The sequence below is a fragment of the Molothrus aeneus genome, chromosome 6 (genome assembly GCF_037042795.1).
Source record: "Molothrus aeneus isolate 106 chromosome 6, BPBGC_Maene_1.0, whole genome shotgun sequence".
NCBI lineage: Eukaryota > Metazoa > Chordata > Aves > Passeriformes > Icteridae > Molothrus > Molothrus aeneus.
The window spans coordinates 24,914,065-24,929,972 of record NC_089651.1 but is presented as its reverse complement, the minus strand read 5'-3'; the positions used below and the strand labels follow the sequence as shown (position 1 = coordinate 24,929,972).

Sequence of the window (15,908 nt, the reverse complement as noted above, 5' to 3'; positions counted from 1 at the left end):
AGGGCCATGGGGATGTTTAGCCTGGAGAAAAGGAGGCTCAGGGTGACCTTTCTCTACAACTCCCTGACCAGAGGCTGTTGCCCGCTGGGGGCCAGTCCCTTCTCACAGGTAACAAGTGACAAGATGAGCTCAAGCTAGACCAGGGGAGGCTTAGGTTGGACATTAAGAGCAATTTCTTTACAATTAGGGTGGTTAGACACCCGAACAGATTGACCAGGGCATGGTGGTACAATTAGGGTGGTTGGACACTCGAACAGATTGACCAGGGCACGGTGGAGTCACCATGCTTGGAGTTAAGACTGGATGTGGCATTTAGTGGCATGGTCTAGCTGACACGGGGGCGCTTACATTAGACTCATTGATCTCATAGATTTTTTCCAACCTAATTGATTCTATTTGATTCTGTGAATGCCAGCAAGCCTGCAGTGAGGGCAGAGCTCGGAGAACTGGCTCCTCATCTTGGCCAAACCAACGCTGCTGCTTCCATGTTTGACTTAAGGCTGAGGCAATTCATCTCCCTTCGCTGCTTTCCCAGGAAATTGGAAGGGGCCAGCATGTCCCACAGGTGAAGCACTTCACCTGCCGTGTCAGGCAGCGGTGTTGCCTGGGGGGGTGTCTCGGTGAGGGCTGCACGGAGCCCTGGCTCCGTCGCGAGGTGCCGGCTGCGAACCCCCCGCCAACATGGCGCCCCTGACCCCCGCGCTTCCTCTTCCGGCCGGGTTGCCATGGCGCTGCCCCCGGCCCAGCCTCCCCCCGCCCGCCGGTGTGTGTTTACATCGGGCAGGAGGAGCCGGAGCCCCAGCGCCGGGGGACACGGGCACGCAGCCGCCGGCCGCCCGCCCTCCCTGCATCCCCGCCGGGCGGTGCTCCGGGAGACGCGGCATGAAGGTGATGCTGGCGGCCGTCCCCGGGGCGGGGGGTTCGGCTGCGGGGGGGCGAGGGGCGGGGGCCGGGCCCGGCGGTAACCGGTGGCGGGAGGTGGTGGCGGCCGTGCGCTCTCGTAACCAAGTACACAACTTCCAGAAGCTTCCAACTTCGCGGGGGATGCAATGTCGCTTCTTGGGTCGGTCTCCCTGGAAAGAATCCCCCGTTCTCTCCATTAAAACCCGACTCGTTTCCTACGGCGCTGAGACGGGAAGGGAATAGCGTGGGAGCCGGTGAAGGCTGCCTGCCCCCGCTGCCCTTCCAGGCTGGTGTCTCCACGGAGAAATTGCCCTCCTTCCCCGGGCCTCTTCCCTCATCCGCAGCATCTCGCGGGCGGTTCGCTGCCCGGGGTCCGTGCCTCGCTGTGCGGCCGGGCTGTCCCGGTGCTCACCTGTGCCGCTGCTCTCGCAGGCCCTTCCCTAAGCCCGGCGGAGATCTCGCCTTTCTCCGTAGTTTGCTGTGGAAAACTGTTAGGATGGAGAATGTCTAACCTGAGCCGATTATTGGTGTGGGTGCTGAGGCTGGCTGGACTATAAAAGTAGTAATATATAACACTCAGATGTGAGGTTGTGTCTTCTGTTGTGTTGGTTAGGAGTCAGTGATGCCGTTGTATTGTTTTTTTCTTCACTTTATGTTATCATATCTCTGTGATTTTCAGATGTGTGACTTTTAAAGGGGTTTTCTCTCATTAATCAGTCTGACACACCAGACATTCCCTGTCTCCTGAATTTGTCTAGCAGTAAAATAAAAAATGTATTAGCTAGGTTGTAAGCTCTTTGAGGTAGAAACCGTACAGGTCTGTACCAATGCCGATGGAGAGATTTGGCTCAGGCCTTCCTCCAAGCCTCTGAGTCAAGTAAGTGTGTGTTAGAAGTTCATCAGCTTGTGCAGGTGTTGGGTTCTGGGAAGTGCATATGTGGCAGTCACTGGGCTTAACAATTGTCTCTGGGCACTAGGGGCTCGTAACCATGATATCTTCACAACTGGTGGGTGATAGAAAAGGGGCAGCCTTTGCATACATGCAATAAATATATGTAAAGAGAGCATGTCCTTCTGTGCAGTGTATATTTTGTTGTGCATTTGTACAAAGCCTGATAGTAAAATGTGTATTTTTTTTCTTTCTCTCTGAGTATTTCTTAGTTCCAATAGTGTAGGATAATAAAAAGTATGTATTGAGAACGTTATTGATAAACAGCACTATGGCTTTGGGTGATTTGTTGACTTACACTGTAAAACAGAAACCTCAGAGTGCTGTGTGAACAGTACATCCAGTTTGAGGTCAAAACTGAAAACAGAAGCTGAAGGAAATCTTTTATTTCACTCAGAGTAAACAGCTGCTTATTCTTGCTAAGCCCATTACTTCTGCTGAATTCCTTTTTTGCCCCACTAGAGTGGGGAAAGCTCATGGCTATTTAAGATAAGCTCATCCAAAATACAGCAAGATGTGAGTGGAATCATGTTCTGACTGCAAGGAAAATCAGTGTGTTCAGGGGAAAGTTATCTGTTTGTTTTTAACCAATCATTTTCCAGGTATAAGCACTGTATAGAGCTTTTCAGTATAAAAGGGTTCACTTTTTTTCTCAGAGTGGGTAATTTCTTTCAGGGCACATTTCTTTCCATGTGTGCCACTTTTCCCTGTAGGAGTTGCTTCAAGTTTCTTCTGGGTAAGATCATTGCAGATGCATTATTTAAATTCTTAAGCTGAGGGTGGGGATAATTGTCTTTTCATTTAACAAGTGGAACACATTGAAATGTGCAGTATTTTCACCCCTTTAAAAGGGTGAGGAAAGGAGAAGTGAAGGGAAGGAGGAGGTGTCTGTGTGGTTGAATCAGTTGAATCTGAATCCCTTTTATGGGCCTGCTCATGAGTACTTCAGTGTGACTTTAAAACAAATAAGTTTAAAGATTTGATCATTGCAGGGAAGACATCAAAACTAAGCTTTTCAAAAGTCGTCATGTCAGTTTCTCCCCTAGTTATTGTTATATCCTGGGAAATAGATTTGAGTTTGTGTGTTTCTGGCAGCACTGGTTTTGGTGGTGAGCTCATTGATGCTGGTTAGCATGTTGCTGAGAAGGCAGAGCAGCCAAAAGAAAACAGGTTAATGCTAGTATCAAAATGGTCTGCCTGCTTAGGGAAGGGAAGAAGCAGGCAAAGGGAAGTAAGTGGTAACATCAGGGGATGTTCTTCTGCTGTAGAAGTGATCCTTTCAGGATCCATTACTAATGCTGATCATTGCTGAGGAAACTGAAGCCTCATGTAGTTTATTTTTAAAACAATAATTTAGTAAGTATCTTGTTGAAAAGGTAGAGTGAAGTAAAGTAGTATGGCAAAACAATGCTTTAAAACTTGGTGTTGAAGCTGGACTGGATTCAGGATAGTCTTTATGTGTACTTTTTTCTGCTCCCATGTCTTTTGAGTTGTGTCTGTGCTGAAGGATGGTTTCTCTGTGCTCTTCCAGGCTATGCAAAGTACAAAACTGGTTAAAGTCCCTTGTCCTGCTTTATAGGACAGGAGTGAGAGGCAAGCAGCTCAGATTGTGTCAGGAAGTGGACCTTTTCTGTATGTAGTAACAAGTGATACCTTTTGATTATGTCAATAAAGTTTGCTTTCCTTCAAGGGCAGATTTTCCTGATGGCAAGGAAATACACCTTTTCAGGCTGCATTAGGAGCCTGGGTAAGGTGTCTGTCCTGTGGGGAGGGCAGTTCCATTAATTAGGGCAGTGGGGAGATAGGCAGGGATTTGGATGCTAATTTCTGTCCCACAACACAGTATCTTTCCAGTATTCATCTCTTGTGGCTAAATGCTGGATTTCTCAAGTCTTAGGCAGCGCTGGAGAAGGTTCTTGTGCCCTTGCTAACAGAACCTCTTCATGCTGTATCTTCAATGGGTGAATGAGGCATTAGGATAGTTCCTGGTATGGTTCTGCTGTGGTGACTGCTTCTAACACTGCTGCTGTCACTGGGCTAACCTAAATCCAAAATCAGACATGAAAGGCATTGAGAGTGGCGGGTCATATTAAAGTTCTTGTTTGTGAAAGTAAGCTCAGGATGTGATTTAAGTAGCTGGTCCCCTCTTTATTGAAAGGATTGTTCAAAGTAGAATGAGAGCTTATGGTGCTTTGGCATGGGCTCACAGTTAAGTTACATAGTTTGGGATATGACAAGTGTCATAAATGTGACATTTTACTTTGAGAAACTCAAAGCTATATTTAAGAGAAAGAATGTGAACTTACTGCCTATAGTTCTCTTTTTCTGACTGCCTGTGATAGTGAGTGTTGACAGATAAATTTTAGAGATCTGAATAAGGCAAGATTATTTTGAAGATGCAATATCAAATTTATGGAAAGCTCAAGTAAATATTTTTCTTGCTTGTGTTTACAGACAGCTCTGTTCCTTAAGGATGTCGTGGGTTGTTCTGTCAAAATGATGTATATGTAATCTTTTTTTTTTACGTGTGTCCAATCTTGTTTATCAGGCCTCTTTATAGTTGAAATGAAAAGTGCTTGGGAAAGGAGCAGCTTATAAGAATAGGAGACAAGAGTTATTGCTTTCTGTGGAGTATATAATAATATTTTGTTTTCCTAGCATGTAGTCCTAAATGTGGTCTAGAAATGAGGAGGAGCATGAATGTAAGTGATAGAGTAAAAGTTACATAAAGGTGCATAGAATATGGAGTACATATTCTGTAGATAATTTTGATTGAAATATTTGCCTGTGATTGGTCGCATCTGTTTTTCTTTATTGCTGAACTGTCTTACAAACCTTGTAGTGGTTTTCTTTTTCAAATTTCAGCTGAATTTCAGAGAGATGGGAAAGGGTTGCATACCTTAGAAGTTCTGGGCAAAGGTATATTCTTGCACAGATGGGACAAATAGTAGAGCTCTTAAGTTTCTTCAAAATAATGTTCTGATTGAACTTAGCAGGTGTCACAGAAGTGGCTTGTGCTGGTAAATCTTAGTCTTAATATGTCTGCAGAGCTGCTCAAGGTCTACTGCATTACTTGGCCTTTGATTCATTCTAAAACCATTTCGGAGGGAGAACCTTTGCACTTCACAGATCTTCAAAGTAGAAGGCAGCAGTTACCAAAAGTTATTGCTTCCTGAATTAATTCTTACTTGTGTGTTGCTTGTGTTCATAATGATCAAGTGTTTTTTCCATCTGATGGGTGTTTGGTTGCTGAGTGTAGTAACTCTGGTTGGAATCTGGTACGCAGCAAGTTGTGACCTTTCTTACTTCTTGGAGTGAGTTTGGGAGAAAAGGAGCTCTCTATGGAGCCTGAAATAAAGGGGGTGTTACTGCTGGCAGTGCTTCTAGCAGTCGAGTTTTGACTGTGCAGGCTAGGTGTGAAATTGCAGGGCTTAAAAGTACCAGAAGATGTAGCTTTTGTTCTGTAGAGTTAGTAAATATTTTATCTGAAATGTTTCTTCTTTAAAGCACTACAACAACTGCATAGAATGACAGGCAATACTAATCTTGAAAAGCTCTGATGTGAGTTCAAAACTCATTTGTAAGGAAGGAAATATTTAACTACCTAGCCATCAACAAGATAAATTTAAAAGTTGTGTGATAAATAAATCATAATGCAATCTCCTAGCTAATTACCAAATGCAGAAAATGCATTTTGAAATACCTAATGAAATAAGGACCAGGAGTGAGTTCTGTCCTGAATAAAATATTTTATATTTATTCTCAAATTCTAGCATCTAAAATTACTTTTGAATGTTTTGAAACAACTTTTTAACTTCAGATGGATTTGCAGCTTTTTTTTTAGTCAAATTTTTAAAAAGGAAATTAAGATTTTTTGCAAGATGACTTGTGTTTCAAAGTCTTGCAGTGATGTCTCTCGTGACTCTTTTGGGGGAGAATGGTCATATTTTTCAAGCTGTATATATGCTTATGTACTTTGAATTCAAGTCTTATAGTAAAAATTCTGATGTTCTAGCTGTAAAAGCTGTCGAAAATTACTTAAATTTCAGCTTGTTAAAGCTAAACCAGTAGTAGTGCACCTTTAAGGAAGTAAATGCATGGAAATTGAGTCATATGAAACCATAGTTATAGAATTCTGCTTAATGCATCTTTCCATGAGGTTTTGTTGTTGTTGTTGTTTTTTTATTGTGACCCTACTGAGGATGGTGAAAAGGTTACTACATTATAAATGTCTAGCATGGTTGAGAAGATCTTAATGACCTTTGTCACATATGCCTAAATTATTAGGCAAAGGACTTCTCATTTTTCAGACAAATTTCTCATGCTGTCTGTAGCTCCCTAAAGTGATACTTCCACCTCTTGTTAGGAAAATGGAGAGTATTCTTTCTGTAGAGTGCATTATCTCATTTATTCAGGCAGACTAAAACTGGCATTAATCACTAAATCCGTCTGTCAAGGACCAAGCTGGAAAAGTACATTTATAGTATGTTATAATATGTTATAGTATAATATACTATAGTATGTTATTCTCTTTGGGCCAGGTCAGTACATGATCAAATGAAATGTGATTTGCTTGGTTTAGATTTTGAAAACCACTCTGATATTCTTTCTGTGCTAACATTGATTTAGTAGGTGAAATCCAGATGGAAAATAAATGATCGATTGAGACAAAATTCAATACAATAATTAATTCAAAATCCAGAACTGTTTTGTCTACCACTGAGCAGACTGTATTGGCTGTTTGTTGTATAAATGGTACTATCTATCCTGTACAAAATATGAACATGGAAAGTGTAAACCATCAGTTTACTGGCTTGCTGAATAGAGAATAGACTGTGGTGTCATTAGTACTCTTGAAAATTTATTTATGCCAAATAAACCCTAATTTGGATTACTGACAGTACAAAGTTGTTTTATTGCTGTAAAAATAGGATTTGACTGTTCTGCTGAGAATAGAACTCAATCTTGACTTGGCATTTGCAACATTAAATCTTTCTCTCATTGCCTCTCTCTACCAGCCCTGTTGTCAAGACGAAATTAAGTGTTAAAATTGTAGCCTCCCTAATGTGTTTGTCCAAACTCAGAAAAGAGCAAGTAATCTAAGCAACTTTTCTATTCTTTGTTACAGCGTACTTTGAAGAAAGTGCTACAATTTTACACTACTGTCATCCTCAGCACTTCTATTTCTGTACTTTCCTTTAGTGTTCCAGGGGATTTATAACTGCAACTAAAATTCCCCTTGGGCTGAAACCTGGCACAGGAGCTCTCATTATAAGTGAACTTTGTTTTGCAAAATTAAAAGAGGCTTTCTTAAACATAGAGGAAAGAAAAAAAAAATTATGGTTGCTCATCAATTTTATTCCCACTGCATGAAGAATCCAACTGACATTGGAAATCCCAAAGGTGTGGCTATGCAATCAATAATGATGGCAGATTCAATGGAATGTTTCTATTGCATTTAGAAAACTTTAAATTAAAGTCTTAATTCCTTGAAGTGCTGAAAATTCATTGCTGAAGTAAAAGCTACAGCTGCAAACTGCCTAACAAAAGTACAGTGATAGTTGTAAACTTGTTCCCAGTGTCTGAGCAGCAGAGAATAAGGAGATGGTTGGGTGGTTATGTGCTTCAGGTGAAGTACCTGTAGGTCCTCAGCTCCCTGGAGAAGGTTGTCATCATGTTGAACTACCTAGTGGTTTATTGTTTAATTTTTATTTTTCTTTAAACAATAGCGTCCTTTTTTTTCTGTAGGAATTGAGACCTTATGTAATTTTGTAAAAAGCAGAAAGGGCATTGTGAGCCACAAGCCATTTTCAGATATGGAAAATGGAACAATTTAATTTGTTTAAACATGAAATATCCAATATAAGTTCTGAGAAACTTTATAACAGTGACTGGATAGAGGAGAGATCCCAAATTAACAGTGTCATTAATGATGTCATTTTAGGAAAGCCTGATGAAGGTCAGTTTCATTGTTACTGGATATGACAAACCCTTTGGCATCTGTGAACATTCGGCCCAGTCATAGCATGTATCATCTCTCATGCATTTGGAGAAAGTGAAGTTGGGGTGAGAAGGGCTGGGGTTTTGATTTTGTGGTGTTAGGAAGGGGCAAAGTACGCTAATGTGCAGGAAACTGTGGGTTTTAGTCTTGTGGATTTAAACCTGATACACAAATAGCCAATGCTTTTACTGGGATACTTGAGCATCCCAAAGCACTTAACAAACTGTCCTGTGTTTGGGGATTACTTCACTTGTTTCTTCACACAGAAAGAAACACTGCATCTTGTCATTCCTTAAGGGTGCATCTAACCTTTATGATTATCGATTGACATATATTTGATGCTGTATAAAAAAGGCTGGGAAGCTTACAAGTGAAATCACAGATGTGGAGGTATGAAGCCTAGGCTGCCACGAATTTTCCTCTGCTTAATTGCTTTATTGGACTTGTGCCTACATAGAATACCAGGTCTGAAAGTCACTGTTAGGCAGGACAGAGGACATGTGATTTATGCTGGCAGTTGAGGATTTGCATAGAAAGAAGCAAGTCTGACTTTCTGGGCTCTTAAGGAGAGGCTTTAGGAGGAATGAGGCAGTTTCTTACAGTGGAAGAAGTAAGATTCTAGGCTCAAGTCCAGAATATAAATGAAGAATATTTTCAGAAAGGAGAAACTGGAATAAAGTGTTAAGAAGCAAGAATGGGAACATGAAGGTTTAGATCGGGAAGTAAATACCATTTTCACTTGAAAATCCACAGGGAAAGTAGTAGCTAAAGCTGCAGATTTTAGAATTATTTCCCAAGTGTAGTGTCAGCTGAGACAGTAAACTGCTGCAGAATCCATGACTATGAGCTTTAGATTCCTCCAGCTTCTGTTCTGAAAGGGGGAGAAGATTGCTTATAAGTTTGGGTATAATGGAGAAGAGTATTTACATGACGTATTTCCTTCTGGTTCTGCTTATGGTAGGGGATTTAAAAAAAAAAAATGTCTTTAGTGAGTAGAGTAGGAATGGTGAGAAGGAGCAGAGTTTTAAGATACGTGGTTCTCTGTAGGGGGACAGAATATAAGTAAATAAAGGTAGTATAGAAAGTAATTTTACCCCTAAAGAGTTGCAGCTGGGTTAATTATTAAAGATTAGGAGCAAGCCTGACTTTAACAGGCCACAGCTGTAGCCAATAAGAAGAAGAGTGTTATAAAAGAGTGGATTGGTTGGTTGAGGGGAACTGGAGTCAGTTGGTTACTGTGAGAAGAAGAAAGAGTCGGTGCTTGGAGGAGCTGCCTATGAGAGACATCAAGGAGGTATGAAACTCTTGCACTGAGGAGACAAAAATATGGAGCCTTTGTGATATAATGACAACAGTTCTCTGAAGGAAATTTGAAGTTATTTGTCCCAAACTTGTTCAATTTAGTTAATAATTTTTCACAGGATGTATATATTTATTTGATTGCCCTCCCTCACAGTTGCCTTTCTTGGACTTTGTTTTGTAGTTTTGTATTTTGCTGCTCATTAATGAATTCCTGACTCAGTGAGCAGTCAATTGACAGACTTCAGTTTAAGATTATATACCATAATTAATATAATGCCAAGTACAAAAGTAGAGTCTAAAAGGCCTAAAAGTGGTGATGGTGCAGGTAGGATTTTTGGTTGCTTCAAGATGACTCTTTAGAAAGCAGAGCCATATTGGGGCATTTGCAGCGACAGTCTCATGTTGGTATTGACTTACGAGCAAAATGAGCTGACACTGATTGCCTGGTGTTGGGATTGTTCCTGTACTGTGTGGGTATTTTGAGTATTTATTACTTTGCTGAGATTGAGGTAGTATGGCTCCTTGTCTGATTGAGCATGCTGGTATCACTTGTTAGTATAAATGTGGTGATAAACAGAGCTCTTGGTTTCAGTGTCATAAACATAACTCTGTACCTTGTGGAAAATGCTGACCCTGACTGGATAGGAACTTACTTTCTGTCATGCATGCATTTACTACAGCACTTTTGAAATGTACAGCCTTTAAATATACTGAAAATCTGAGTATTTAGCTGAACTTCTGGTCAGGATTATTCTCAAAATATTGTATCCTGTGGAAGAGTGTGAGGTATACTCTGAAATGCTTGTATGCAATTTGTCACACTTGTTTAGTTCAGTACTGGCAGCCCTCTCTGTCCATAAATACATAGCCTTCTATGAAACACATTATAAATCCACAAACAATAATTTGCCTGGTCACAGCAGTCCATAGCATTTGGGTTAAACTGCATTGTACGGTCAGTAGTCACGCAGTGTGATCAGAACAAGGGATTGTACGTTTCTCAGTTTCTGTGAGAATTCCTTTAGGATTGATGATTTGCTGAGTTCATACAAAGCTTTCCAGCTTCCTTAAGAGTTCATTGAAACTGTTGGCAGGAGCAGAGTGAGCTACCTTGAAATCTCACATCTTTAACTTCATTTTGGAAGGGTGGGCGTTGCCTCTGCTTGAGTTTACTTTTTCAGCTTGGAGACGGTGTTAAAATATGACAGAAAAATTGCCACTAAGCCTTAATGGTGCTCCTAGTCAAGTACTCATCAAGGAATTGTATGAAGTGCCTGCTTGTTGAGGGCAGGGACTGTCTTTGAAGAGCTAAGAGGTTTTTCTTAGCTATATATTCTTAGGCTCTGTGCCATAACCTAACTTTATGTAATAATACCTATTAATGTTTGTGCTTCTCCAGTGGCTCCAGTGAGGAATAGAAGCTCATTCCCAATTTAAGAGGCTATTACAAGCCCTAAATAATCGAAAGAATATTGTACAGTAATATCTGCTGATGTTCCTGAACTGTTGATACACCTTCCTGCATCCCAGATGCTCCTGAGGGAGTATCAAAGCAGAAGCAATCTGTGTCCTTCTGCCACCACTACAGCTCCAGAGGATTATTATTGAACCTGCAAGCCAATAACTTCCACAGTTGTGAGCATCCCATTCCCCTACTTGTCTGTCATGGATCCTTAAGAATGAAAAAAGGAGATGTAACTGGTGCCTCATTCTTGAAATGATAGTGTAAAAAGAAAGGTTGAGACAAAGTTATTGGACTCAACCTTAGCATAGTTACAAACCTTCTCAGAAGATAATTACCTGGATTTTTTTTTTGATTGCTATAGATGACTGTTCTGCCAGAACCGTAGATATGGTAAATGTTGATTACCAAGCTTGCAGCAGGTCCAGTGAATTAAACTCAGCAGATGTAACTAAAAAAGCAATGGACATGCTAACACAAGAAAAAAAAAAGCTATTGTAAAGAGAATTTGTAATCTTGTCAATGACGCCTGTCAGTGTTTGAGCCTTAAATATTACTTATGGATATGTATATGAGAACCCAGAGCTTCATCTACTGTTAACTATTGCACGTTTTCATTAGTGAATCTCAGTACCATGCACACTTATTCACTGGCCTCAGTGATTAGACAGACATGCTGAAGTCTGATAAACTGATATTTACAAGACTACTTTTAGAAGCTCCCTGTATCATAAATGTGATAGGTCATACACAAGCATATATTGTGATATCAGTGAACTGAGAACTGGAGTTACTCTGTAGAAAACATTTCTAACTTTATTTTAGCAACCAGGAAATCGTAAGATTGAAAAGTTTCTTGCAAAAGAGTTCTTGAAAAAATTAAAATTGGGGATTACCTGACATGTCCATGCTTCACTTTAGACTATTTTCCTTTTTAACATTAAATTGAGGAAAAAAAAAATTGTAAATAGTTTTTTGTTTGGGAAGAATTCTCAAAACCATACAGGAAATGTATGCTAAATATAGTTAAAATATGCTGTGTTATGATTAAGGGGTTTTGAATAGTGAAAAAAAAAATCCTCAGAAATTCTGGTCATTTCTGTTAGATATTCAGCATGCTCTGTAGAAGCAGTAGTCTTGTAGTATTGTAGTATTCCAGTAGGAACTGCTGAAAGTTTTGAATTGGAGGAAAATTGGTGATGGCAAACAGTGTCTCAGCCATGGTGGTCTGTAATGAGCTCTTTTTTTCTCACAGCTGAATTGGTTAATACTAGCTTAGGTACAAGGCTGACCTTCAACTAAGATAAATCTTAGTTTTGGAGTAAGTGTTGTCAGTGATATCCACCATACTGGAGCATTGTATTGCTAGTGAACACAAGCAGTAGTAGCTCATATGTGAGGAAGAAAAAACCATAATGCCACCACTCACTTTGGGTAGCATTTTGCATCCTCTTTGTATTTATGTAGATGGCAACAACTGTAACCCAAAGGAGCATCAATTATCATGGGCTGTCATTAGAAGAAGCTGCTGAGCAGGTTTGTCTCTTAGGAAATTGAGAATACTGACCATTCTGAAGAAGGGAAGACAAAGCTTTTCTTGCTGGCTTTTCCACAGTCCCTGGAAGTTGGATTGTCTCCTTGAGCAGCATATAGCTAGTATGTGCAGATAGGTCTTACTTGTTTTAACAAATTAAAGTAATTTTATGTAAACCAGAAAGTACAGGCACAGGATTCATATTCAAGACCTCTTCTAGTTTAGGAGTTCGATAGTTGTGGTTTAGAATGTTTCCAAGGCACACATTGGTGCCTCATATCTTACATGTCCATAAGTTTTATATGAAAAATAAATCTTCTGATCTGGTATACTGCTGTAGCCTCTCCTTCCCTCTCCTCCTTTTCTTTTCTCTCTGTGGCACTGATGAATAGGAAAGAAGTGTCAATTCACATATTGCCAGTTGGTGTGGAAACTTACTCAAATACATACTTTATATTCAACTTGTTGCTCTTACCCAGAATTATTTACATGTTCTTAAAGTCTGGACCACATTATTTAGTTGAAGTGAGGAGATAGTCCAATTAAAAAAAAAATAATCCCAGGAGCCAGTAATCAACATCAAGATTCAACTAAGGCAACTTACTACTTTCCCATCTCTGTACCATGTGGTAAACACTTTCTTTCCTTTCTGTGATGGCTACTACAAGGCATGACTTAATGTTTGAACTCTTCACTGACCAAAGCTGGGCACTTGATATTGTGTGTTTTTAAGCAAGGAGAAATTGGTAAATAGCCTAGGTAAAACTTGCATAGTCATGGATGGCAGAAATCCAGGTTCTGACCCTGGCCCCATTGCAGTAGGCCTGTACACTTCACCTGGTGGTCTCTTTTTCCCTGCTGTAAAACATCTGAAAAGTAAGGTGGTACTTTTTCAACCAAATGGACATGAAAACAAAATAATGGGGAATGGATGAAAATGTGAGCTACTTGCACAAAGGATGGAATTTGACAATTGTTACTTTTCATGATGTGCAAATTGAGGAAACAGAGAAAGTAGCCAATGCTGTTGAGGTAACCTCTCAGTCACAGGGTTTGGAAAGAATGAAACTAAATGCTGCAGCTTTAGGACCATGAGCTCCTTTTCTTCCTGACTTACAATAATAACATTTTGCAAGCTGTTGATGTACCAGCTGTACTTCTGTAACATTCCAGCTGTGTATGTTAGTACACATTTTCAGATAGTTCAGACTACAAACCCAGTCATGTTTTCAAAGTGCACAAAAGCTTCATTTCCTAATGACTGCTAAGTTTGTCATTTTACTCTTCACTGTACTAGCATTGCAAAGAATTAGGCTTTTTTTAGGGGAGCCCTCTAGCTATGCCTAGTGTTTACTCTTCTGTAACTTAAAAAAAAAAAGGTAAGTTGAGTGGAAGAAGATGGTGTGGTTTTTTTTTCCTGTGATAGTTTGAAACTGAAAAAGCAACTACACTTTTATAGCTCCACATGTAATGAAAATATTGTGTGTGTAAAGTTAGTTCAGCTGCAAATCTTTTAAACTCTGCTCATGTCCTTCCAGCAGTAACATTGCAGGCTCTTTACAGGATCAAGAAGGTTGGAACATGGAAATGCAAAGCCTGGGAGGGTAGCCCAGTAGTTTTTCAGGAATGGTTAGTTTGGCATATTACACATGGAGGCATAAATGGATGTATTGAGCTTGTAGGGGAAAACTCCACAGTCAACGGACCTGCATAGGTTAGAAGATTGCAAACCAGTTTGCTTTGTTTTCCTTTGAAACAAATGACATTTCAGAATCTAGTCTTGGTAAAACAAAGAGAAGGTTTTTTTCCCAAAAATTCCAGTTGATGGTGGGTCTACTGCTATCCTTGATAAATGGAAATTTTAATGTGTTACTGCATTATGTGTTTTGGAAATAGTAATTTAGAAATTGTGCTTCACTGGTTTTCAGGCAGTTAAGAAATTCAGACCCTTGTAACTTCATGTGCTGTTGTGAAAAGTCTTTTTTTTTTCTTTTTTATGTGTGTTTTTTTTTTTTAAGTTTCTCCTTTCTGTGTTGCAACTGCAAACAAATCTCCCAGCTATTTCTTTCTCATCAGCTAAAGTGAGCTCTTTGTGTCCTTACTGGCTGGCATATTCTCTAGTCCTGTAACCATTTTTGTGGTTCCTGTCTGAACTTTCTGCAATTTACCTCCTCTTGCTATTCTGTTCTGCAGGGCCCTAGCTTAGAAACACAGATGGTGGATGATGAAACTGAGCCTACAAGTGAAGAATTGCCTCCTCATCTGCGGGAAGAGCCTCCCGAAGGTACAGTGCTGGCACTCAATGTAAACTCTTTGCAATCAATTGAAGAAAATGTTCTGGCCAAGAAGTCTGATTTATCTGTCTGACTTGAACCGGTATCTGCCTGTTTTCTGAGAGGGGTAAAGCTTTGTCAGAGGTGACAGTTTAGCCAACCTCCCAGCCAGAGCCAGCCACTAAGCCTTCTTTTGCATTCAAAGGAAGGCTTTACCCACTGAGGTGCAGACACAGTTCTGCATTCTCTTTAACAATATGGCTTCTGATTAAAATTGTCCTGCTTGATCATCCTGTCGTCGGGCTTAGGAATAAAATGCTTCCTCTAATGTCTTATTTGTGATGTTTTGTGTCTTCATTAGGGGAGACTTTCTAAGCAGTCCTCTTTTCTCTCTTTACCTCTCTCTGCAGCATCCTGCTATTGAAATTGTTCCCAGCAGAGACTTGTCAAAGTTAGGTATTCTAGTGATTTTGTTTCTTTTCACGGTCTCTCTTGGAAGCCAGTTTAGCCATCTGAGGAGGAGGCAATGAAATGCTGTCCATCAGCAGGAGGCTCAAAGATGCCAATTTTAATTAAAAACCTTGTTTGCAAAGACATGCCCTGGATTTATACAGGGAACAGATTTTTTTCCCCACTGTGCAAAAGTCACAGGCATTGAATATATGCAGCAAAATAGGTGTTGCTTTCTTTTGAATAGAAGCTGCTAACATTGCTGGAAGTGATAATACATCCTGAGCTTTGTCTTCAGTTCATTTGCTTCTAAAACACAATCACTCATAATCACTGTGGATGGCTTAAATGACCCAGAGAGTGCTGAGATTCTTATTAGCAACTTAGTGTTAAAATACCATGACTTGTCTTTGGGAAACATAAATGTGTTTTATATTTTTCCTTTAAGAGAAAAAGATGCTGATACAGCATTTATACTGACAGCCATTCTTAAAGGGAATATGAGCAAAGTAGATGGTTTTAGGAAGTTGCTGCTCCCATCCCTTCTTGTTGAGCATTCTGTTAAAGTTTTCTTAAGTTGTAATTTCTTGTTCTGTTCCATTTCACATACCTTGTGTTCATAATTACAGTATATAGAGGTAAGTGAAAGGTAGGTTTCTTTTGCAGCTCTTATAAAGCCAGAAGGAAATAAATGTGGAGAATGTTGTGATTATTCTATAAATTCTTGGAGGATATAATATTAATATTCCCTCCCCCTCCTTACTTTGTAAGCAATCCCAAGTCAGCATGTAATGACAGTTCATTGAAGTAAGAATTCTGGTCACTAGCTGAAGCTGATGATTACATGAGCCTGGAGACTATATCCTGGAATGTAAAACACATCTTGTCTCATCAGTTTATCAGGAATAGGCGTAGATTTTGGACTGTGGCTTTTACTTGTATAATCAAAAGAGGTTTTTTCAATGTGGCTCAGTATTTTTCAAACTAACTTTTTAAAATGACAGTAAGTTCTTCTGCCTGCAACTCTGCTGGTT

The 15,908-nt window shown here is 40.0% G+C and overlaps 1 protein-coding gene across 1 annotated transcript in view; it reads left to right on the top strand.

Annotated features, from left to right (window-relative positions):
* The first annotated feature begins 751 nt into the window (after nt 1-751).
* The window catches only part of LOC136558314 (transmembrane protein 263-like), a 200,830-nt gene continuing 185,673 nt past the window's right edge, over nt 752-15,908 (top strand). Inside the window, exons 1-2 of the mRNA XM_066552675.1 lie at nt 752-888; nt 14,345-14,435. Coding sequence (XP_066408772.1) covers nt 883-888; nt 14,345-14,435 — 97 coding nt within the window. The 5' untranslated portion in view covers nt 752-882. The remainder of the gene's footprint in view (nt 889-14,344; nt 14,436-15,908) is intronic.